General features: G+C 54.4%; 2 protein-coding genes across 2 annotated transcripts in view; one reads left to right on the top strand and one right to left on the bottom strand.

The window, feature by feature from the left end:
• VPS37B (VPS37B subunit of ESCRT-I) overlaps positions 1 to 3145 on the top strand; it is a 28289-nt gene extending 25144 nt beyond the window's left edge. Inside the window, exons 2-4 of the mRNA XM_004709727.2 lie at positions 1896 to 2067; positions 2268 to 2350; positions 2486 to 3145. Of these exons, the coding sequence (XP_004709784.1) occupies positions 1896 to 2067; positions 2268 to 2350; positions 2486 to 2959 (729 nt within the window). The 3' untranslated portion in view covers positions 2960 to 3145. The remainder of the gene's footprint in view (positions 1 to 1895; positions 2068 to 2267; positions 2351 to 2485) is intronic.
• A 15274-nt stretch (positions 3146 to 18419) lies between these two features.
• HIP1R (huntingtin interacting protein 1 related) overlaps positions 18420 to 23997 on the bottom strand; it is a 30808-nt gene continuing 25230 nt past the window's right edge. The window contains 21 exon segments of the mRNA XM_045296722.1: positions 18420 to 18669; positions 18754 to 18960; positions 19061 to 19122; positions 19203 to 19326; positions 19403 to 19508; positions 19590 to 19690; positions 19827 to 19889; positions 19973 to 20003; positions 20135 to 20193; positions 20277 to 20387; positions 20460 to 20596; positions 20670 to 20777; positions 21246 to 21332; positions 21409 to 21556; positions 22374 to 22568; positions 22732 to 22833; positions 22905 to 23021; positions 23139 to 23227; positions 23312 to 23495; positions 23580 to 23652; positions 23819 to 23882. Of these exon segments, the coding sequence (XP_045152657.1) occupies positions 18628 to 18669; positions 18754 to 18960; positions 19061 to 19122; positions 19203 to 19326; positions 19403 to 19508; positions 19590 to 19690; positions 19827 to 19889; positions 19973 to 20003; positions 20135 to 20193; positions 20277 to 20387; positions 20460 to 20596; positions 20670 to 20777; positions 21246 to 21332; positions 21409 to 21556; positions 22374 to 22568; positions 22732 to 22833; positions 22905 to 23021; positions 23139 to 23227; positions 23312 to 23495; positions 23580 to 23652; positions 23819 to 23882 (2210 nt within the window). The 3' untranslated portion in view covers positions 18420 to 18627.

Genomic DNA, 23997 nt, shown 5'->3' with positions numbered 1-23997 from the left:
CCCCCCCCAAGCCACAGGAAGAGCAGACAGGACACTTAGCTCCCAGCTCTGCGAGTGTCCACTTCATCCTGACCTTGGTTCTTTGAGCTGAGCCTCAGGGGTCCTAGAACCCAGGAGAGAGGCTGGGTTTTCATGAGCAGAGCCCAGGGCCTGCTCCTTGTTTTCCTGCTCCAGCAGGTCACCTGAGAATGGACTAGTGTGAGTGTCAGGAGTCCGTTCCATGCAGTGCAAGGAAGTTGCACCTAACTGGGCAGAGGTGGGAGGAGAGCAGAGTGGACTGGGCTGGAGTTACTGAAGCTTCCATGAAGACCAGGCGAGGAGCAGTGGAAACCCCACATCTAGGCTGTATAATGGAGATTCAGCAGGGCGGGGATACACCTGTGGTTTTCTGTAACCTCTGCCCTTCACCTGCCCCTAGCCCCCAGCACTTACTGAGGTCAGGGGAGTGGGCACCATCTTCAGGATGACCCATCAGAAACCCATCAGACCCCAAGGGCAGCAGCTCAGACCCACCACCCCTGGTTCCTGGGGAGAAAGAGGAGGCTGTCTGCTGCTGTCATGAGGACAGGCTCTGAAACCCTGTGCAGGGTCCCTTGGCATCAGAATGAACTCCCTGGGAGTGGTTTGTGTCAGCTGGGACCCTGATAGCACCCTGGATAAAGGACTCGGCTACCAACCTAAAAGCCAGCAGTTCGAGCCCACCTGCGGTGCCTTGGGGCCATAGTCTGTGTCTGTGAAATTGACAGTCTTGGAAACTCTCTGGGGCAGCTCTGCTCTGCTCTGTGGGGTCACTGAATTGGCATCCATGCCCCGCGGGGGGGGGGGGGGGGGGGGTTGGGCTCAGGTTTGTGTCAGACCACTAGCCAGAAGCCAGCCAACTCGTAGCATGGGAAGAAGAGAGGAGGAGGCTGTCTGAGCAGAGTCAATCCCAGAGCCTGTGGGCTTTCTCGTTAGCCAAGGCTCTGTAGAGAAACACAACCAGGACACCTATGATTACACGGAAAAGGGGAGGTTTATATAGTGAAGAGGAATACAAGAGCAAGTTAGTGCACACGGCAGTACAGAGAGCTTGGCCCAGCTCACTTTCGTGGGACAATGAACAGACTGAAGGTCGTTCTACATTATCTGGCCACTGGCTCAAGGGCAAATAAGCTGACAGTGGGAAGCTGAAGAGAGGGTCAGGGTGCAGTGGAGGGCAGGACGGCAACGTGGCCAAGCTGGTCTCACGATGCAGCCATTCAGAGCGGTGGGTTGGAGGTGTGGTGTTGGCCCCCAGGCAGCAGACACGGCAGGGTGGGGTGGCGTCTCAGTGTGGAGCAGCACAGCGACATGGTGCCTTGGCCAGATGGAGCACAGCACACGGTTGAGGCAGAGCAGCTAACTGGGGCAGCGTGCTGGTCCAGTCACCAGGGAGAGAGAGAAAGAGGCCAGCCTCCAATATAACCAAACAACAACCTGACAGGCTAAACTCGGCCCACATGGTCCTAAGGGAGCCATGTCGGCCCCCAAAAAACCGATCACAATCTCTAAGCCTGGCATCGTGACACCTGGGGTCCGTCGTCCCTCCCCCCTCCGGCGCCCCCCCAATCTGAGTGGTTCTGTGACTTCCTCAGAGTAAGTTCCTCAGCCTGTCCAGCCTTGAATCCCCTTGCTGTTTGCTTTTGGGAGGACCGTGGCAGCAGTGGAGAGTCCACTCCCCAGGAAGAGGGATCTGCGGGAACCAGGACCTTTTGGGCCAGAGTTGCCCCGGGAGCGGCTGCCTTGCACCTGGTGCTAGCTGGGAGTCCTGGGATTCCGGCCCCGTGCGTGGCTGGGCTCTGAGGAAGGGGAGCAGGGACCTCTGCACTGGCGAGGAACTGACCCATTGTTGGCTATCACCATGTGTGCCCTCACAGACGCAGAACCTGCAGCTCAGCAAGGAGATGACACTCACCAGCAACCGGAGCCTGGCCGAAGGGAACCTGCTGTACCAGCCCCAGCTGGACTCACTGAGAGCCAGCCTGTCCCAGAAATACCAGGAGCTGCAGCTGCTCTTTGACGCCTATCAGATAAAGAAGACCAGACTAGGTAACTTTCCCCGGTGGGCCTTCCAGGAACAGGAGAGTCAGGGCAGAACACACAGAGTGCCACGGGGCATTGTCAGGACACTTCTGGGATGCCTTGCCCTGTGGTTCTCTGGGTAGCCTGCTGGTGACCAGCCGGCTAGAACTCTGGTGGGGAGGCTGTGTCCAGGTGTCCCCTCCCCTGACGCTGCCTGCCTCTTGCAGACCGACAGTCCAACAGCGCTTCCTTAGAGACCCTCCTGGCACTTCTTCAAGCCGAAGGGGCCAAGATTGAGGAAGACACAGAGGTAAGGCCAGTACCTGAGCTTTGAGTCCCCAGGGTGGGCACAATGCCATCTGATGTGGCTGAGCCTCCAGATGATGAACCTGCCCCCATCTCCCCACCCGCCTGTCCCTGCCTGCCTGACCTTGCTGTCTTTCAGAACATGGCAGAGAAGTTTCTGGATGGAGAGGTGCCCCTGGACTCCTTCATTGATGTCTATCAGAGCCGACGGAAACTGGCGCACATGCGCAGAGTGAAGATCGAGAAGTTCCAGGAGCTGGTGCTAAAGGGGCAGAGACTCCCGCCAGCCTCCGCCCCTCTGCCACCCCCCCGGCTGCCTGCGCCTGCCACCCCCCTGTCCTGCCCCATGCTCGACACCAGTGGACCGCCTGCCGTGGCTGCCCGCCGCCTGCCCCCTCCACCGCCACCAGTGCTGGCAGGACGTTTGGCCACCCCGTTCACAGCAGCCGCGGGCTCAGGACAGGCCCTTCCATATCCTGGGTTGCAGTGCCCCCCGCTGCCTCCCCGGGTGGGCCTCCCCACCCAGCAGGGCTTCTCACCGCAGTACGTGTCGCCCTACCCCCCAGCCCTCCCACAGCGACCCCCACCCCGGCCGGGTTTCATCCTGCAGTGAGCGCCAGCCCACCCGAGGCCCGGCTGCACATCTGGTGTGGAGTGGTGGGTCTGTGGGCAGTGGTTCTGTTCACGGCTATGCGGCCTGGCGTCAGTTGGGTGGGTCCGGGTGCAGAGCCGTCTAGACACCGCTGTGACGGAGCCTGGCTCCCCCGTGCCCTCTCCAGTAGACTGGTGCCTGTGCAGCTGGGGGTGGGCGGGCGGGCGCTGCCCTTCCTTCGGCTCCTTTCCTGGTTGCTTCCTGGAGGGCTATCCTGGGAGTGTCTCTGGCATGGCAGGGGCCCCTCAGCTACTCCTACCTTTACCCCCAATCCAGTCACTTTCTGAGGCCTCAGGGCCCTGGCAGTTCATGCTGAGCCAGAGCTGGCAAGAAGCGATCGAGCTGGACTCAGGACAGATGGGTGCCCTGTTTGCTCCTAGCCACACACACTCCCCAAATATTTTTACTGCGTGGGTCACTGTCCTCTTTTGTATTGTTGGACAAACCAACTTTTTTTGACATTCACACCATTCAGGGAAACTTTATAAACCGTGCAGATCTTGCTCTGCACAGACAGGTGCAGCCAGAGGGGGCAGGGGGTGGGCTGTGCTGTGCCTTAGCGCCGCTTGGGCCTGGGAGCAGTGGCCCCTCTGCCAGGTGCCTTGTGGGGGGGTGCTTTCAGGGAAGGTGCGCTGGTCTGTGCTTCTTGGGCGGTTTTGGAGGCCTGCCTTGCCCCCTTGAACCAGCCTTGGCCTCTTAGCCAGCATTCCTGGCCCTGGATAGTGGTCTGGGGGCGGGCAGGGGAGGCCTCTGAGAAGCTTCTTGGATGGGAGGATGCCCAGACTACAGACTTCCTCCTCAGGGGGTCCCACACCTGGATACTTAGTGGTGGGATCTCTGCCTACCTTCTCCTGCCACCCAGCAGGCAGCCTCTGAGTGAACTCCGTCTGGTTGGCACTGTCCAGAGTGACAGACTTGGGCAGGGGGCGGGGCCCTCTGTCTGCCCCTGGAACTTGAGCTCTGCTGTTTTCATGTGTCTCTTCTTCAAACAAACCTCTGTTGGATGAGTCACTGCCATGCCAATCGGGTGGGCTCAGCCAACCCAGCCTCTACCCTCATCAGTGCCACTCACTCCTTGGATACCTCTGCTTGCCCAGATGCCAGCCTAGCAGTGGAACCGGTGCCAAAACACACACAAGGTAGTTGGCTTTGTGAAGGACCCCAGGCTGGCCTCCCCTCCACAGCCAAGTCCAGGAAAAGCACTGGAGGTGGCTGCAGGGCACATCTCAGTCTCTGCCCGGCACCAGCAGCAGTACCGGAGACTTGTCTGGGGACATTGGGAATGGCAGAAGACAGCAGGTCCCAAGCGTATGGAGGACAGTGGAGCCACCACCATGTGCTGGCCAACCAGTGGAAGCCACTTGTGATGTTCGGTGGTTCTTTTAAATAAATGGTAGAATCCCAACAGCTTTGATTCCTGTGTGTGCAAGTGGTTTTTAAATTATTTATTGTAAAATGCACATATAATGTGAAAGTTGCAGTTTTAACCATTTTTTATGTATGTCACCCAGTGATGGTAATTATACGAGGCGGCTGCCAAAAGTACATGGGGGAAAGGACTGAAAAACAAGGGGGTTCTTCAGGCTTTTGGAAGCCCCTTGTAGTCACTAAATTGTGCGGTCGTCACCATGTACAGTGAACCCTCGTTTATCGCGGTTAATCGGTTCTAGACCCTACCGTGATAAATGAAATTCCGCGAAGTAGGATTCCTTATTTGTTAATCAAATATTTTCGTAGTTAGAGCATAGAGGACATGAAAAAACACCCTTTAGTCACCATTACACTCGTATTACCCAATTTATTAAACGAAAAAGGGAAAATAACGTAAAACATTTTGGATGTTACAATTATCATTTCTTATTTATTATATTATTTATGGCATCAAGCGTGTACAGTATGAGCCAATCAGTGGCAGTAATGACAGAGCATGCACTGTTACACAAAAACCGCGATAGAGTGAAGCCGCGGAAGTCGAAGCGCAAAGTGGCGAGGGTTCACTGTATTTCCAACACTTGTCAGTGGCCCCAGCAGAATGGGGTCTGTTTTGAAGGCAGAGCTGGCAGGGTCTGTGTGGGGTGTAATGTCAGGGCACCGGATGATGTCTATGTCTGTGACCACAACACCGAGGACAGGGTAGGAGCATGTGCAAACCCTTTTCGGGGCAGGAAAGGCTGGTAGCAGAGGTCAGTGTGATTGTTACCATCAAGTTGGCCCCCAACTCATGGTGACTCTGCTCCCCCTATAGGTTTCTCGTTGGCTGGCTGATATTTCAGTCAAAGCCTTGGCCTTTCTACCTCATCTGCCTTACAGCATTAATGTTTTTATTTAGGGACCTCCTGACAGGTGCATCAAGGTGCAAAGTAAGCCCTGCCAAGCCAGGTTGGGTGCGGGGAACAGGTGCTGATAGGAGTAATGTCACTCTCACTTGCGCTGTTTGGTTCTTGGACTCGTGAACCCTGGCTGTGGGCGACACAGCACCATGTATTGGACACGTTGAGAGCATACACAGCCTCCTGGAGAACATGCCTCAGGGCTATGCGGTATTGTCACACCTAGCTGGTGCCAGAATTATCTGTTTTAGTTTATATATATATATATTTTATCAGTTATTGGGGACTCTTGCAGATACTATTCTGTAGTTCAATCACATCAAGCAGGATCGTATGATTGCTACCACAATCCATTTCAAAACATTTTCTTCTTGAACTCCTTGATATCAGCGCCTCTATCCCAAGCCCCACCGCAAACCCTTATTTAGAAATGTACTTTTAGACGATTCCATCCTATCAAGCCAGCTGCTGCAGGACAGTGGGAGCAAGGGACTGGTGGGTTCCCTGCACGTGCGCCCATGTCCACAGCTCATCGGCTGTGAAGTGAGTCCCTGGATGCAGGGCGATGCTGTGGACCACCAGGCCGGTGGGCGAGGCAGTCTCTAAGGGCAGATGTGCAACATAAATGAATACACAGATAAAGCGCCCCCCGTGTCAAACCCACGTTTGTAGGCATGGTCCCATTCTCCTCCGGCACCAACTCGGGAGGGTTGCAGGTTCGGGTCTTCGTGTTCTCTTCTGTTCCCTCACATTTCTCCAGTGCCCTCTTCACCTTTGTTGTTGTTTTCTCACCTTTTGCTTTGTACTGCCTTCTCCTTGACCCAGGTTAACATCTCTACCCTCTAGTTCGTAATTTACCCTCCCAACCTCCCACTTGGGGCATCATCAGAATATTTTAATGTGAAAACCTTTTGACTTTTTATATAGTGGTCTCATAAAATGCTTGTCCTTCAGTGTTCAGCATAAAGTCTTCCAGGTTCATCCGTGCTGAGGTGTTTTGCAGATGTATATCTTCTTTAATGCTGCAGAGTATTCCATTGTGTGTGTACACCTGTGGTAGGTAGGTTTGTTGTGCCAACATGGCCAATGAACACGTGAGATTGGTTGAAGGGCAGAGAGAGAAATAGCTCAGCGAGCCTCGCCTGTCTCATCGGACGAGTGTGTGGCTGCCTTGTTTGTTCTGTGCCTCCATTTGCAAGCTACACTATCTGTGGAACGCGTACCCGTGTACTGTGTCGCTATAACTTGAGATTCCTTCAAGACCTGCTTCGCCACACCATTGGAATTTACATCTCTTGAGCTGGGGACTGTCGGACCCTGTCATCTGGCTGTTGGTGACCTGCTTGCTGTTTGCAGCCTGTGGCCAGATAGCCTGAATTGCTCCACAGAGGGCTACCCTGCGGCCCTCAAGACTTGAAGGACTGCCAGTGTACTAGCTGTCTCACGGAAGTGAGTTGCACTGAGCCATTTGTACTGCTTTATAGATTAGTTAACTGTTTATTTCTTATGTTATCTATATAAATATATACAAAATTATTAGTGTCCTGGTTTTGTTTCTCTAGAGAACCCTGTCTAACACAGCACCATTGTTTGCTTACCCATTCTTCCACTTGTGCGCATTGAGGTGTCTCTATTGTTGCTATTGTGAATGGTGCTCCAGTGAACATGCGTGTGCACATATCTGTTCACGGCATGGCTCTTTTCTAGGCTGTACACCCAACAGTGGGATTTTGCTACATCATGTGGTAAGCTATATTTTCCTTTTTCAAGAAGCACCATACCACGTTTCACACTGGTTGTTCCAGAGTATGAGCATTCTAGCTTCTCCGCACCCTCCCCGCGTTTGTTTTCCTGAGAGGTTTTTGAGTTGTTAATGCTGTGAGATGAGAACTCGTCCTGTGTCGCATTGACTTGCATTTGCATCTGTGAGACTAACTCCATGGCGGGGAGTTTTGAGTTTTCATTTGTTTCACTTGTTTGCTGACCACCTGAGTATCTAATGAAGTGTGTTTGTGTGTGTCCTCTGCCCATTTGTAAACTGGATTGCCTTTGTGTTTAGATGTTGAGGCTTGCTACACATTTTAGAGATTCATTGCCAATCACCCCCGCCTTTCTTTCCCTGCCCACCTGTCCGTAGGCTCTCATTTTACAATTTGACAAGCTCCCATTGAATGTGGCTCCTTTGGCCAGTCTGGTGACTCCCGCAGAATGCCTTTTTCCTGGCAGTCAGGGTAAGACCAGGTGGGGAGTAGATGCTGATAATTTTGAGTTAGCTGTGAGTGATTGTTAAGAGTTAACTGGTGGCCATCCTGGTGAGTATAAAATCAGCCATCAGGAGCAGGAGGAGGGCCGCTCACTGCCAGTGAGAGGCGGGCCCAGCGTGGAGCGCATAATTTGAGCCCTGCAGGTCCCTTTGTCCTGAGCCTCGCAACTCCAGGAGACCACTTTCCAGGGCCCAGGGAGTGCCTGAGCAGACTTTCCCGCCCACAGAGCAAGGTAAGCCAAGTGCCTGTGGCCAGGAGGGGCTGCTTCCAGGCACAGTGTGCTGACCCAGAGTCGGTTGAGGCTCACTGCGGAGTGGTGTGCCCTTTGTGCATTTATTAGTAGTCCTGAGAGAGCTTTGTGACATAGCAGGAGTAGGGCAGAGGCCAAGGGGCTGTGTGGCTGCAGACCAGAGAGGCTGTCCTGCCTGTCCTCCCATCCTGACCATTTGTAACCTGTTAACTCCCTTAGTAAGCCCCGTAACCATGAGTATGGTCTGGGTTCTACGTGGCCATTGTAAGCTTGAAAGAACTGTTTTTCCAAACCTTCATCAGCCACACCTGTCTGCCAGCTGATGCTACTGAAGGTGATTTTCTGCCCGCTTGTGTAGTTGGCTAGGTCATTGAATTGATGTGGGCAGTTCTGTAGGATTGAGTAGAACCTCTCCTTAGTGTTTTGTTTTGTTTCAAATTTTGAGGTATAAATGACATGGAAGTTGACATTTCAGATCACCAACTTCCCATTCAATGGCTTAATCAACTCCACCCCACCCACCCCTGCCCCCAATAGTTGACCTCCCACCCACTCCTTGATTTCACTTCTTTCCCTTGTGGAAATCTTCCATTTCACCCAAGGTAACACCCATCCTCAGGCTAGCTGATTGCTTTATTGTCCTTCCTTTGACCTCCCCACCTGGGTAGTCTCCAAAGTCTGTTCTATTTGATGTCTTTGTCTTGTTTTTTCAAACCTCCCCTTATAGCAGTGGTCTCGTAATATTTGCCCTTCCATGATGAACGGATTTCTCCAGGTCCATCCTTGTCATGCCTTGCTTCATGGTTCTGTCATTGTTGGGGAGGTTTACATTTCAGACCATAAATTGCATTCAGCAATTTAAACCACTGTTCCACGACTCCCACACCACCACCTGGATTTCTCTTCTTCCTCCTTTCATCCCTCTAGTCCAGCGGTTCTCAACCTTCCTACTGCCTCAACCCTGTCATGGTTCCTCATGTGGTGGTGACTCCCCAGCCAATAAAATTATTTTCATTGCTACTTCATCATTGTAACTTTGCTAATGTGATGAATGAGGTGACCCCTGTGAACGGCCTTTCAACCACCAAAGGGGTCGAGACCCACAGGTTGAGAACCACTGCTGTAGTCAGTGTCTTGCTTCTTTTCCTCCTCCCCTTGGACATCTGTTCCCGTTGGTGTGCAAGTCCTTGGCTTGGTTTTTATCCTGCTCGTGGTGGTCCAGGACGTTGTTGGTCCTTTTGTGACTGGTTAGCTTCACTTGGCATAATGATCTCCGGTTTGTCCACGGCACGAGATGCTCGGTGATTTCAGCAGTTGTCAGTGACGCACAGTATTCTATTGTGTGTATTTATCCATTCTGACGGGGATCCAGGTTTCCGTTTTGTTTTGTGAGCAATGCTGTACTGAACATGTATGCATATGTCTGCTCATGTTCTTACTTCTTTAGGATATATACCAAGTAGAGGAACTGCTGGAGCTTATGAAGTTCCTATTCCTAGTTGTGTGAGGGAAGGGTCCCCGGTGTCTTAGTGAATACGCGTCAGGCTGCTATCAGTGAGGTCAGCAGTTCAAAACCACCAGACACTCTGAGGGAGAAAAATCAAGGCTTTCTACTCTTGTAGTCTCCGATGCCCACAAAGGCAGTTCTATCCCGGCCTTGTAGGGTCACCATGAGTCGGGCGACTTGACAGCAGTGAATGACTTGTTTGTGGTGGCACCATACTGGTCATGCTTTGGACTGCTAACTAACTGCAAGGTCAGTAGTTTGAAACCACCAGCTGCTCCTGGGGAGAAAGCCAAGCTTTCTACTCCTGTTGAGTTACAGTCTCGGAAACGCAAAGGTGCAGTTCTCCTGGGTCCTACATGGTCACTGTGAACGGGAATTGCTATGAATCAGCCTCAGCTCGCTAACAGTGACTTTCCCCGTACGTCCGTATTTGCAGTCCCAGCGGCAGTGTGTTCAGGCTTCCGTTCTCTGAGGACTCTCGCAAGTGTCATTGTCATTTTGGGTTCTGTGAACTTTGCTGTCAATGCTGATGTGAGGTGGTATCACCACCGTTTCGTTTGTTTTAATTTAAATTTTATTGGGGCTCTTACAGCTCTTATCACACTTCATTCATATATCCATTTTATCAAACTTTTTTTCCCAACCTTTCTTTAAAACACATCTTTACATGTTGTCATCATCTTTTGCAAAGCATCTTCTACTTGAACCCCGGCATCAGCTCATTTTCCCCCCCTCCCTTCCTCATGCCCCGTTGATAATTTATAACTTTCCCCCCCCATGTCTTACACCAACTACTGTCTCATTTCACCGACGTTTCTGCTGTCCGTCCCGTGATTCTGATTGACGTCTCGAATGGCTGGCGATCACGAGCACCTTATGTCGGATGTCATCTTTGGTGAACTCTGTTGTTCGTGCCTTTTAATTGGGCTTTTGTTTTGCTTTGAGGTGTCACTTTGATGCAGATTTTAGATTAGTTCCTTATCTGTTATAAATCCCCTCCCCCAAGTCTGTTGGTTCTCCTTACTTTTAGCAGGCCCGTCATCCATACTTTCGCCTACCAAGGCTGTTCCCGCCATCCTATATGATAGAGTGCACAGGCCCTGCCACGGGCCCTTACGGTTGTCCCCGATTCCTCACTGATGATCTTTATAGCTCTGGGACTGACATTCAGACCTTTGACCCATCCTCAAGCTTGTTTTTGTACATAAGGTGAGGCATGGGCCCTGTCTCAGTGTACAGGGGAAATCCAACTTTGCCGGCACCATTTGTTGAAGAGATCATCGCTTTCCTTTTCAATGTTCTGACTTCTTAGCTTTTGGAGACCAAATCTTCAGGGACCCAGGCAGCAGCATCTTCTCCTGTGGAGCAGCTGGTGGTTTGAACTGCCAACCTTTGTTAATGTCTAGTAACCCACTGTGATACCAGGTCTCTGCCTGGATGAGCATAAGTATTTAACTTAGCAGGCGCTACTTATTGACCGTATCTTCTGTTTGTACAATATTTTGTTCGCTAGTGTACTTATGCCATGAATTGGGGGCACGAGTATTTTTCCTATGATTTTAGGTATTTAAGTACGTGACCCGTTTTGAATTGTAGTTATTAGTGTGTGGTATGAGGCTGGATGGTAAATTCTGAGATGGTAAATTGTGAGGCCTGTTTTGTTCAATAATGCTTTTTATCTTCTCCATTTTCATCCAACTCGTTTTTCTTGTGTCTTCCTTGTTTTTATTTTTTGTCCTCTTGGAAAATTTTTTTTAAAGATCATTTTATTTGGGGCTCTTATAATTCGTTACAATCTGTACATCGATTGTATCCAACTTATTAGTACATATATTGCCATCGTTCTTTTCATTTTCATCGTTCTAGACATTTACCTTTTAAAAAAAATCATTTTATTGGGGGCTCATACAACTCTTATCACAATCCATACATACATCAATTGTGTAAAGCACATTTGTACATTCATTGACCTCATCATTCTCAAAACATTTGCTCTCCACTTAAGCTCCTGGTATCAGCTCATTTTTTCCCCTTCCTTCCTCCCTGGTCCCCCCTCCCTCATGAACCCTTGATAATTTGTATCTTGTCATATCTTGCACTGTCCGACATCTCCCTTTACCCACTTTTCTGTTGTCCATCCCCCAGGGAGGAGGTTATATGTAGATCCCTGTAATTGGTTCCCCCTTTCCACCCCACCCTCCCAGTATCTCCACTCTCACCACTGATCCTGAAGGGGATCATCTGCCCTGGATTCCGTCTCCAGGTCCTATCTGTACCAGTGTACATTCTCTGGTCTTGCCACATTTGTAAGGTAAAATTGGGATCATGATTGTGTGTGTGTGGGGGGGGTGGGGGGTAGGAGCATTTAGGAACTAAAGTTGTTTGTTTCATCATTGCTACACTGCACCGACTAGCTTCTCTCCCCCGCGACCCTTCCGTAAGAGCATGTACAGTTGCCTACAGATGGGCTTTGGGTCGCCACCCCGCACTTCCCCTCATTCACAATGATGATTTTTTGTTCTGATGATGCCTGATCCTAGCTGGTGTGCTGCTTCCATGTGGGCTTTGTTACTTCTGAGCTAGATGGCCGCTTGTTTATCTTCAAGCCTTTAAGACCCCAGACACTGACATTTACTCTCTATTGAGCACTTAGGATCAGCTCCTTCCCCCAACCCTGCTTTGTGGTCTCTTGATAGATTTTTGATTATTGTTTTCATATCTCACACGGACTGCTGTCTCCCTTCCCCTCTGGTTTCTGTTCTCCCTGGAGGGGTGTGTGTGGTTACGTGCCATTCATTGCTATCAGTACCCTTTCCTCCCCACCTCTCTCCCCCTTCTCCTTTTGGTATCACTATTCCCATTTCTGTTTCTGGGTTCTGTGTGTCCTGAGCTTGCCTATACCTATCTATGTACATGCTCTGTCCAGTCCAGAGTGGGAAGCAGCACTGGGGTCATGACAGTGGGGGTGAGGAGGCCTCAAGTGATCAAAGGCATATTGTGTGATCCATCAGTGCTGTACTGCACTGATTGACTCATCCCTTCCCTGAGTCCCCTCTGTGGGAGGATGTTCCATTGTCTGCAGATGGTCTTTGTGTCTCTGTTCCAACCCCCTTCTCCCATTCTCGCCGTGTTTTTGTTTGTTGTTATGAATCTTCTAATGCCTGTTACCCAGTACTGATACCTCTGATTGCACCAGCTGGTGTGCTTCTTCATGTGGACTTGTTGCTTCACTGTTGGATGGTGCTTGTTTAACTTCATGCCTTTGAGACTCCAGACACTATCTTTTAATAGCCGGGCACCATCGTCTTCACATTTGCTTATGCACACATTTTGTCTTCAGCGATCATGTTTGTGTGTGTGTGTGTGTGTGGGGTGGGGTGAGCATCACAAAATGCCATTTTGTTAGAACAAAGTGTTCTTGTATTGAGAGAGGGTATGATTGGAGGCCCAAGGCCTGTGCGCAGCCTGTGTCTTGCCTTATATGTACATAGGCCAATACCTCTGTTTTTATGGATTACTGTATTTACATAAGTACACACCTCTGTTAAAACCTATCTATAGCTTTACTTACTAGAACTTTACTGTTTCCTTTTGCCTCCTCCTGCCCCACCATCACGTTCCCCTTCTTCCACCTCTTAGTACTTGCTGTCAGCTAGATTGGTGTTGCTCTAATACCCACAGGATCTCTACATCTTAGATGTTGGTTTTAATTCCCTACTTGTTTCCCTGTCTGTGGCATTGTTTGCTCACCACACCCTTCCCCCTGCCCCCTTCTCCCCACAAGACCCTCTGGGGCCGTTGACCCTGTTGCTTTCTCCCCGAGCTTGCTTCCCTTGTCTGTCTTATATAAGTAGGCAAACCAGCAATGTCCTAGTCCAAACAAGAAAACAAAAGGTTGAAAAAAATAGCAAAAAACCCCATCTAGTTCTAGGTCTGTCCGCTGACCTTTGTGGGTCTCTCCCCTCTGGTCGTGGGGGAGTCCGGGGCTGCCCCTCCTAGCCTGAAGGCTATTTTGGGGCTCTTTAGAGGCTTTGCTCCAATTGCTGATCCGATTGCTCCCTTCTTGGATTGTCCAGCTGCAGGGGATTCAGGCCACATATCTCCCCGCTGTGTCCCCTCATTATTGTCCTCTGTTGCTGTACGCTCATTAGGGGACCTATCTTGAGTTGTTGGCAGTCCTACAGTCCTCTGTGCAGGGACATCTTCCTCCGGCTTGGTGCCAACATGGCACCAAACTTTCTTGGTTTCCTTGTGTGGGCATGGTAAGTCGGCTTCCTTGTTTAATAGTGTTTTTATTTCTAGGCATTTGTATATATTTTCTGATTTATATTTGTAATCCATTGTGGTTGGAACAAATTCAGGGTCTTTCCTTCGATGACACCGATGACCTTTTCTATTACACAGCATTAAAGCATGTCATTGGGCTTCTGCAGGAATTGCCTTTTCTCCAGAGGCGTCCTGGTGGTACTGCCGGGCAAGCATTGCACTACTACCTGCAGGTCAGCCGGTCAAGGCCACCAGCTGCTCCCTGGGAGGTGAAACCCTATACAGAGTCAGAATCAACTTGATGCACTGGGTTTGGGTTTTTCAGTGTCTTGCTTATGGTGTGTGGGCAGTACTAGCATAAATGTTATGTCTTCCACAGGTTTCCTGCTATTGTGGTCTGTAGTTTTCCTGGCATCAGTCTTTTATTATGCCCCTGGGTTGATTTACTCATGGGAGGGGCTGTCAATGGCATTGCTGTAGTTCCCTTTTGGGGCTCTCCTTGTTAGTAGAGGGCCCAAGTTCCCAAATTTATTTGGTCTTCTATCCCCTTTCATGAAAAAATTAAAATTAGCACTTGCCCTGGCAGTTAACAGCTTTTGTCCTATAACCTCTCGTCCACTCTAAAGTGTAGGTATCTGCTTTGGCAGCTACACCCCGCCCTTGAACCATGCCAGAGGGATTCCCAGGGCGCACTGTTGCCCACTTTGGTCAACACTGGGGCACAGGGACTGTGTGTGTTGGCCTTCTACCCTGTAGTTGGACGACCCCTCCCATCAGTTCAGTTATAATAGTGTCTTGATTTCCAGGCATTTATGTATTTTCTAGTTTCGTAATTTATATTTGTAATCCATTGTGGTTGGAAAGAATACCCTGTATGACTTGTCTTTTTCCATGTATTGAGGCTTGTTCTGTGAGATGGCCCATGGCGGAGCCTTGGGGAAGTCAGTATGGGTGCTGCTGTTCTGTCAAGTTCAGGGTCATTCAGGAGCTTTCTGTCCCCAGTGACCCTTACAGAACTTCTATCCACTATGGATGGTGTGCTGAAGCCATCGCCTATGATTGGAGTCAGGGAGCCTGGTGGCTCTGAGGGATAAGCACTGAATCGCTGCCTGCAAGGGCAGTTCAAACCCACCAGCTGTTCTGTGGATACAAGATGAGGCCTGTGTGCTCCTGTAAAGATTTCGTCTCGGAGGCCCCATAGAGGGTGGCTTTCAGTGCGATGGCAGTGAGTGAGTTCTCTCTTCAGTTTATCAGTGTTTGCTTTATGTATTTTTTGAGCTCTGATTTCAGGTGCATAAACATTTATAATTGTTCTAGCTCTTTGGCTTTATATTAAAATCAACACTATAGTTCTGAGAGTTACCACTGCAGGAATGTTTGCTCCCCACCCGTTCCCTTTTCCACCTGAGTCTGTCCTCGTTAGATCATGCTGCTGAATGCATTCTCCCTGCCTTTTGATTGGATGGTTTACTCTGTTCATTGTCACTGTAAGGACCAATTAGTGGGGTGCCACAGACCTCCTTTATCCTTGATTTCTCTAATTTTGCCAGTTTGTTTTGTGGCTTGGTCTGTTATTTGTATTCCTTTCTCCTTGTTTATGTTTTACATATTTTCCTTGTGCTTAGCTTACCCTTCCAGTCAACCTCTTAACCTGGCTTAAATGGCCCTGACTTGGCCTCCAAAACCCAACTGCCCCCCACCCTCAGTGGGAACTCCACTTTGGCCCACACCCTCATCGTGTGAGCCTCGCCAACCAGTTGGCTGTGCCTGCAGCTTCTTGCGCACAGGGCGGAGCACAGATTCCTTTCTCAGGTAGAAACCTAGGCTGGATCTCGCTGTCATCTTGCCTGTTCAGTTGTCTAAGAAGTGTGAGGGGTGGGGATATAAAGTGGAATGGAAAGAGAACGCAATTTTCCACCGGCTTTTTGAAGTCCCCTTACATGAGGAGCCTTACATAAGGAGCTCCCAGCCATGGCTGATGCCACCCCTAAGGCTGGGGTTCCTGTCCACCCAGCAGCTCCATGTCAGAAAGGCCAAGCGACTTGCCACTGAGAACCTATGGGGCATGTTCTACTCCCACATGTCGTAGGGTCCCACGAGTTGGAATGGCAAGTGGGGTCTGGGTTCAGAAGCAGGAATGCTGTGTGTGGCCAGGTCAAATTCAGACCCATCAGGAGAAATATAACCTGAAATTCCTGACTATAGTCACTCGGGCCTACCCCTCCCTTCTCTAGAGGCCTGGTCATGTGGGAGGGGGGAGCATGGAACCCAGGGTGGGCAAAGGGGACCTCAGCAGGAGAGCTGGGATGATGGAGCAAAGCCCTAAGCTGCTGCTGGAAGGAGCCCTCACTGTCGTGTAAACTTACATGGGCAGCAGCCTCACGACCTTGGTCCATAAATGGCCCAGAGAGGCCACAATGGGTGCTTACGGCAAAACCAGAAGCGGCACTAGCCAGTTTTTCTGTGGCTCAAATTTGCTGTTACATAGAGCAGCTATCTGTGGCCCTGCCGCTGAGTCCTGGCCAGGGCCTGGAGGGGAGGAGTGAAGGGCTTGGTGTGCCACCAAAAGGGACTGCCTTGTGCCGAGGAGCTGCGGTGAGGCTGCAGCTCAGGAGGGAGGAGGCTTCTGCCTCCCCGAGGGCCCAGTAAGAGCTCTGCCAGATGGGCCACGGAGGCACTCTCGCCAGGAGTGAGAAGGAATGTTGCCACAGGCTGGCTGATGCGGAGACCCCACTGCCAACCGCTCCCCAGGTTAGTGTGGCCGTCTCTGTCACATCTGCCCCCTGGCTCTCCCGGTCTCCCCCACTCTCACACCAGCTCACATGGTCTCTCGCACGTATACCCAGTCTGACAGACACTCTCTCAGGGACCCTGTAGGACTGCACCAGTGGGCTTTCAGAGAAGCCCCATCTTCCTCCCGTGGAGTAGCTAGCTGGAGGTTTCAATCTCTGGCCGTCCTGTATGCTCGTCTCCCACTCTCCTTCAGATCCTGTCTCACGTAGATCCACGGCTCAGTCTCACCGCTTCTCCTGCTCTCTCTCCGAGACGGAGTCTCTCACCGCCTCGGGCACTGTCTCTTACGTTCCCGGTCACTTACACAGAAGATCATCTGGCCAAGGCTCTCAAGGACACTGTTCAGTCCTGTCTGCCCCACGACCACTCCCTTGTGCAGTCCCCATCTCCGATCTTCCCGGTACACACACACCGACTCTCATTCCCACTAGGCCACCCAGGGCTGACGCCGTTCCATCCGTTCATGCCATCTCCTCCTCAGACACACTGTATCTGCCTCCCACACTTTTACCCCAGTGCGTCATGCAGACACAGCATCTCAACCTCCCTTACACAGGGTCTGTTTGCTCAAATGCTGCCTAACCACCCTCTAACAGGGAGACCCCACGCCACTTACATCCATGGTCCCTTCCCTGCAGGCCCAGCCTCACGAGATGTGTGTCCACTCACTTGGACTGTCCCTGCCTCACACCGTATGTTGTGCAGTGTCACACTCTCAGTTACACTGTCTCTGGCTTGCACATTCACTCCCATATTCTGACATTCCCACTGTGTCACTCATATGCATTATGTCGCAGACACACCATCTCCTCCTCCTCTCCTTCAACACTGCTTCACTCACATGGTCCCATATCCCGTCAAACACATGTCTCCTTGTGCACATACACAACACGTCATTCATAGTATACGTTACAATGCGCATAAATCATCCATCATACGCACTGCCTCATGTTCTCCTGAGACACACTCTCTGCCTCGCACGCTTCCATACCCTCCATCACGCCACGTCTGCCTCCCTCTCTCACGGACACTCCACCACTCAGTCTGCCTCTGCCTCATCCACCCCTCCAGTTGCATACGTGATCTGCCTTGTCTCGCAGTCACTCACATGCCTGTGATGTCACTCACGTACAGTCTCACACAGACTGTCTCATCTCAAATTCCAAAATTGATCACACACCTCTTGTCTCACCCTCCATATAGATAGCATCTATATCCATCACCTTACACACGGACACTGTCTGCCTTACAGTGCTTGCACAGCCACACCCATCCTCCTCTGCCCCTCACATTACACACCCCTCACACGCTCTCCTGCGTGCACAGGGTCTTGTAAACACACAAGTGTCTGTCACACACACTGTTCACCTCACACATTCTCATTCCTGTGCATCACCTTGCACACATACCACACAGACTGCCTTTCATTCGTACTCTCCCTCCGACACTGCCCCCTCACGTCCTCTGTATCGTCCTGCACAGACTCTCCAGTCTCCCTCACCTACACACTACCCTTCACACGGCCACTCCGCCAGCCCCACGTCCTCACATACTGTCTCACACCTGCCTGCACACACGCCTTCTCATCTCTCTGCCCCCCACACCCACTCACATGTGCACTGTCTTCTGTTCGCTCCTCCCATTCACACGCTACCTGGCACAGACACTGCCTCATGTTCTCCGAGTGTCTCCAATCCACAGCCTGTCTCGCAGTCTCTCACATACACACTGGCCGCCACCACTTCCTGCTGCCTCTGACTCCCTCTCCTCTAGTCTGCCTGACACACACACTCGCACACATTCTTCAGTGCACCTTTGCTCTTCCTCATGTACACAATCACCTTGCACAACGACCCTCCCTCAGACATGGAGAACCCTTCCCTCGCACACACTACCTCGTTTGTCACTTTCTCACGCACAGTGATGGAATTCACACCGTCAACTTCATTCCAAGTGAGTTTCAAAAAATGGCACGGAAAAATGGAATGAAAAGACTAGAATTTTCCATAAACTTCGTTAACCCCTCACACACCCCCGCATAGCGAACAGCCGCAGCGCCCGATGCCCCGCACTCTCCCCCTGCGTGGAGGGGCACTGGGAGCTCACAAAGCAGCAGAGCCACGCTGTGCGCGGGAACTGCCCGTGTGTTGTCTGCAGAGGCGCCCGCTGCCCGCAGAAACTCCTGCTGTGGCCCCGCAGGGGCCGTCCCGGGCCGGCGCCTAGTTCAGCTCAGCCGGGTGGACGCCGTCCTTTCTGTCCGGCTGTCGGGAGCACAGAGGAAGCTCAGTGGGCTGGCCCCTGCCCGCCCTCCCAGGCAGCACGCACCCAGCCTGGCCAGGGGTTACCTGGGCGTCCTGTCAGGGGGCGACGCTGGGCTTCTGCGCTAGGGGTGGTTTTCTGCGGGCCACGGGGCGCGGGGCAGGGCCGGGCTGGCAGAGCGGTTCCTCGCCTGGTGTCCCCCCGCCGCCCGCCAGGGCGTAGTGCTGCTTGCGCAGCTCCCCGAGCCGCACCCGCTCCACCTCCAGGGTCTTCTCCAGCTCCAGCACGCGCACCTGCAGGCCCAGCACACGGCGCCGCCCGTCAGCACACACAGCCGGACCCCACGCCACCCAGGCTGCCCCTCGCTCTGCCCGCCGGCCGCCCACCGCCCACCTGGGACTCCAGCTCCTGCTTCTTCAGTTTGATGAGCGACAGGCCTGAGAAGTCCATGGTCTCTGTGGGCAGGAGGAGGGCGGACAGGTCACTCACTGGGGCTGGGCCTGACAGCACAGGCAGCCCCGGCCCGGCCACTCACCGCGCTCTTCGATTTGCTCCTGGCCCGACTTGCTGGAGGCCACCACGTTGGCGGCCATCTCATTGACTGTGCGGGAGCACTCCTGCAGGTGGCCCAAGTGGCGGCTGTGCTTGTCAGCCTTCACCTGGAGAAAGCGAGAAGGGCTGCTCAGGGGCCTGCTCGCCCTGCCCACCCCCTCTGGGACCTCCCGGCCTGCACACCTTGGAGGCAGCCACCAGCTGGGCGGTGCTGGCCGCGATCTCGTGGGAGCAGGCGATGAGCAGCTCGTACTTGCCCGTGTGGAGCACCACCTTGTCGGCCGACTCCCTGCGGGGCAACAGGGCGGTCAGAGGCCAGGGGCTCTACTGCACGCCCCAGCCCCCGGCCCCTCCTTCCCTGCACACTCACACCAGCTGCGTGGCCCCCCAGCCCACGGCCTTGGAAGCAGAGATGAGGCCCTCGGTCCAGCGTGAGTTCTTGGCGTAAAACTCCTGCTGTGTGGCTGCCCCCTAGTGGCAATGGGAGGACAGGCCGGCCAGCTCAGGCTCCCCAGGTAGAAATCCCCTGTACAGGGGGTCATGGCGGAGGGATCCGCCAAGACTGGGGATGGCTTTGTGGCAGAACTGGAGGGGCACCACCACTCACCCTGCCGCTCTCCACAATCTCTCTCTGCAGACTGGTGGACGTCGTCACCAGGAGCCGGATGGCCTACAGGGACCAGGATGCGCGTCACCCAGAGGCCAGACGTCTGGGACAGCCCATCAGGCCCGGGCCCCCATCCTATCACTCACCTTCATCAGGTCTGTGCAAGACTTGAGGATCCTGGGAAAGAGCAGGAGGAGGTGAGGAGAGGGCAGAGGAGGGGCTGTCCCCACTCACCCAAGGAGGGTACCTGGAGCTCAGCCAGTGCTCTGGTTTGGAGACCAAGCAGCCACTGGGGGAGTGGGCCTCACCTCTCGTTGACCTCCAGCTTCAGCCCTGAGCTTGCATGCCGGGCCTGGTTCATCATGTCCTAGGGCCAGGGCGGTGCTGTGAGCGGGCACCAGCAGTGCTGTGCTGTGCCCGGCCAGGCCTCCCACCTCTGGGCATCCTCACCTCAATCCTCCGGACGGCGTCTTCAATGGCAGCCGATGTGGCCGCCATCTCCTTGTCCACCATGGCCCCAAGTTCTTCCTGACGCACGTCCAGGCTCTGGGGCCTCAGCTCCTGGGGGCAGGCGGCTCAGTACCCAGGCCGCCCACCACCCACCTCACCCGGGCCCTTCCCTCACCCGCTCACCTGGCCCAGCTGGAGGAGGTTCTGCAGGGGCAGCCGGAGCAGGCTGGGCTGGGCCTGAGGCAGCGCTTGCCGGTCCTGCAGCTGCCCCAGGAACTCTAGGCCTTGGGCCCCACACTCTCTGCAGGTGTCCATCAAGCCTGAGGGGTGGGCCGGCTATGAGCGCCCAAGGCTGTGGCCGTCACCCTCCTCCCGTGTGGAGACAATACTCACGGTCAGCATGGTCGGTGGGGGCCAGGTGTGAGGTGGCACTGCCATTGATGATGGCGTCCGCGGCCAGGTGGGAGAAATGGGTCAGGGCTGCCACCAGGGCTGAGGCATCTGGGAGGACAGGCAGGGGTGGGGGTCGGGTGGGGATAGTGTTCAGTGAGCTGGCAGACAGCCCAGTCCTGCTGGTCACTAGGCCCTTACACTTTAAGTACAATCAGAGGCTGCTCAGCAGAAACCTCCCCCTGCCCCTTTGCCCAAAGAGACTAGTTGGAGCATGTGAGGCACTTGGCCAGATGTCTGTTACCTGGTGTAACAGATTAAATTGTGTCTCCAAATTATAAACATCTGTGTTGTAACTGCAAGCTCTTGCTGGGACCCCCTCCGTGCTCTGTTGCCATACAGTAGACAGAGCTGTGTAGCTGTGAGACGCAGGAGCAGCTGCCCAGCCGGCCTCCACGCAGAGAACGTGCATTAGCAAGAGCACCCCTGAGGGTGGAGTGGCTTAGGCTGCCAGGACACAGACTTCAGGAAACCTCTGCTGGGGCCAGGAGAGCACCACACTGCCTGTCCACTACTCACCGGACATGGAGGTCAGGTAGTGGGCGTGGCCACTCTCCAGGGCGCTCACGCTGTCCAGGGCAGCTTGCGCCCGGCCCACCAGGTAGTCTGCAGACACAAGTGGGCTGTAAGGGAGGACCCTGGGGGCCAGCGAGGGGTCCTGCCCAGGGGATGCTGGCCCTACCTGGGGAGCTAGTGCAGCGCAGGTGCAGGGGGTCATCCAGTTTGCCCACGGCGTCCTGCAGGGTGGCCTCGGCCGCAACTGCGGCGCCCCGGAGAACCGCAAACTGCTGGTCCAGGAGCTGCTGCTGTAGGCCCTGCTCCCGAGACTCCTGCCGGTGAGAGGACAGCTCAGCAGAGGAGATTCCCTCTCAAACCCAGGGTGCCGAGCACGGGACCAGACCCCTGCGTCCGTCCGGTGAGCCCAACCCAATTCCCCTCTGCCAGGAAGAAGGAAAACCCACACATCAGTACAGCACATGCTGGAATGTCCACAGCGGCATTATTCCCAAAGGCCAGAAAGGGGGCTAGACCCCACCCCAAGAAAAGCCAGCAGCTGCCAAGGAGACCCGTGCTGGGTGGTTTCACATAAAAAAACACTAATGTCTAGAAAGCAGGGAGTGGAGAAAGGGGAAGTCGCTGCTTTGGGGGCACTGGGAGAATCTAGAGACATGGCATGCTGGTTTGTGCAACGTGCTGACTGTACCCAGGGTCACCGACTGCCCGTTTAGAGGCAGAGATGGTGCAGCCCCTGTGGGAAAAAACCCTGGCCGTTCCTCACAGCTGTGTCCTCAAAGCCATTCCATCCCGAGGGCACAGAGGCTTCCAGAAGTACGGGAAATCCCACTCTTTCCATTGCATTTCTCTCTCAATCCTTTGAGCCCGTGTCTCCAAGTTGAAAATTGACTCAAATACTTGAAGCTGAGGGTGTGCTGGAGCCCTGCCCCTCTGGCTAACGAGGGGGAGAGCCAGCGTGCTCCAGCAGAGGAGGAGCAGTGTGATCCAGCCGTTCAGCAGGACAAAGCCCTGGCACCTGCCACACGGGGAGGCAGCTCCACAGCCTGCGGAGGGGAAGCCGACAGTGCCGGCAGGCAGGTCGTGGCCGCTCTGTGCTAGGCATCCCCAGAGACACTGAGCATCCCCACCTACCTGCTCCGCCAGCTGCCCCTGCAGCTCGCCCCTCTCCCGCGAGCCTCGCTGCTGCTCCTGGCTCAGGGCCACCTCCTTCTGTCGCACCAGGTCCTGGACGGCCAGCAGGTCTGCTTCCCGCTGCCGCACAGCATGGCTCAGCGCGTCCTTCTCTGCGCTCAGTGTGGCCAGCTGCGCACTCAGCTCTGACCCGCTCTGCGGACAACAGGTGTGCGTGGGACCCCCAGGGCACCCCCCCAACCCCCAGGGACAGTGAGCGCCTAGGGCCCCATGTGAGAACCCGAGCCCCAGGCTGGGTTGCCCGTCCCCCCTGCCTCCCACACAGAGCAGGCGGGATGGGAACCTGCCCCACCCACACCTGCTCCTGGCGGCTCAGGGCCTCCTGTGCGCGGCCCAACTCCCCGGCCCGGGCCTCCAACTCCCTCGTCAGCTTGTCCAGCTGGTCGCTCTGTTCCTCCAGCTGCAAAGGGACATCGTGTCAGCGGGCAGTGGGGGCTGGGGCACCAGGTGGGCTGGGGGTGCCCGACACACCTTCATCTCCGACTCCCGTCTCGCCTGCTCCATCTGGAAGGCCAGCTGCTCCTTCACCCGCGCCACCTCTTCCTGGCTCTGCTGGGTCACTGTCAGCTGCTTGGCTGTGTCTGCATTCTGGGCACAGGAAGGCAGGCTCACCTCTTGCAGCTGGCTCCTCGGCTCAGCTGCCCCGGCTCTGCTCCAGAGCCCCTGCCCCGGCCGAGGGACGCTGGGGGCGCAGGCAGCTGGCACCTTTCTGAGCAGCTCGGCGTGCGTGTTGACAAGCTCGCTGTGCTTCTCCTTCAGCTTGCTGTAGCGCACCTCCGTGGCGCTGGCCTTCTCTGTGGGGTCAGGGAGGCCGTGACGAGGGGCAGAAGCAGTGGAACCCCCAGACCTCCCCCCACCCGTCCTCACTGGGTGCTCACTCTCGGCCTCCTCTAGCAGCCCCTGGCTGCGCTCGCCCTCCCGCTGGGCGGCCCTCAGCTGGGCCAGCTCCTCCCGCAGCTGCTCATTGTCCACCAGCGCCTTCTGCTTCTGCTTCCGCTGCTCCTCCAGCTCCGCCTCCAGCGCGTTCACCTGGCCCTTCAGCTGGGCGATGTACCGCTGGGCCTGGTCAGAGGGATGGGGGTGGGGTGGGGGCCCTGCAGAGCCCCGCCTCAGACGCCCAGCCCCAGCCGGCCCCTCACCCCTCACCTCCAGCTTCATCTTCTCCAGCTCGGCTCGGAGCACCTCCACCTCACGTTTCAAGCTCTCTGTCTGCAGGTCCCTGGGGGCAGAGGACACCCGGCTGAGCACCTTCACATTCCCCAGGCGCCAGCCCTGGGGTCCACAGCCAAGGCTCTCCAGAGGTACACCTCCTGGGAAGGGCCGTCCGCCCCCCAGCTCTCCCGCCACCCTCCATGGAGCCCCACCCCTCAGCTGCCAGACCCTACCTGTCATCCTTCACTGAGCCATTGGGGGGTCCAAACGTCTGATCAAAGAGGTTGGCTGTCACCTACCAAAGCAAAGCCATGTCCACCTGCCTGCCCATGCGCCTCGGTCCCTGGAGCATCCCGTTCCCCCAATTGGCTATGGCTGGCGTCTGCTCACCACGGGCTCCTTGGCGGGGGGG

Source organism: Echinops telfairi, unplaced genomic scaffold (genome assembly GCF_000313985.2).
Source record: "Echinops telfairi isolate 266 unplaced genomic scaffold, ASM31398v2 ScPeMD7_7412;HRSCAF=8450, whole genome shotgun sequence".
Taxonomy (NCBI): domain Eukaryota; kingdom Metazoa; phylum Chordata; class Mammalia; order Afrosoricida; family Tenrecidae; genus Echinops; species Echinops telfairi.
Note: the sequence above shows the minus strand (reverse complement) of the source record. Positions and strands in the feature narration are given on the sequence as shown.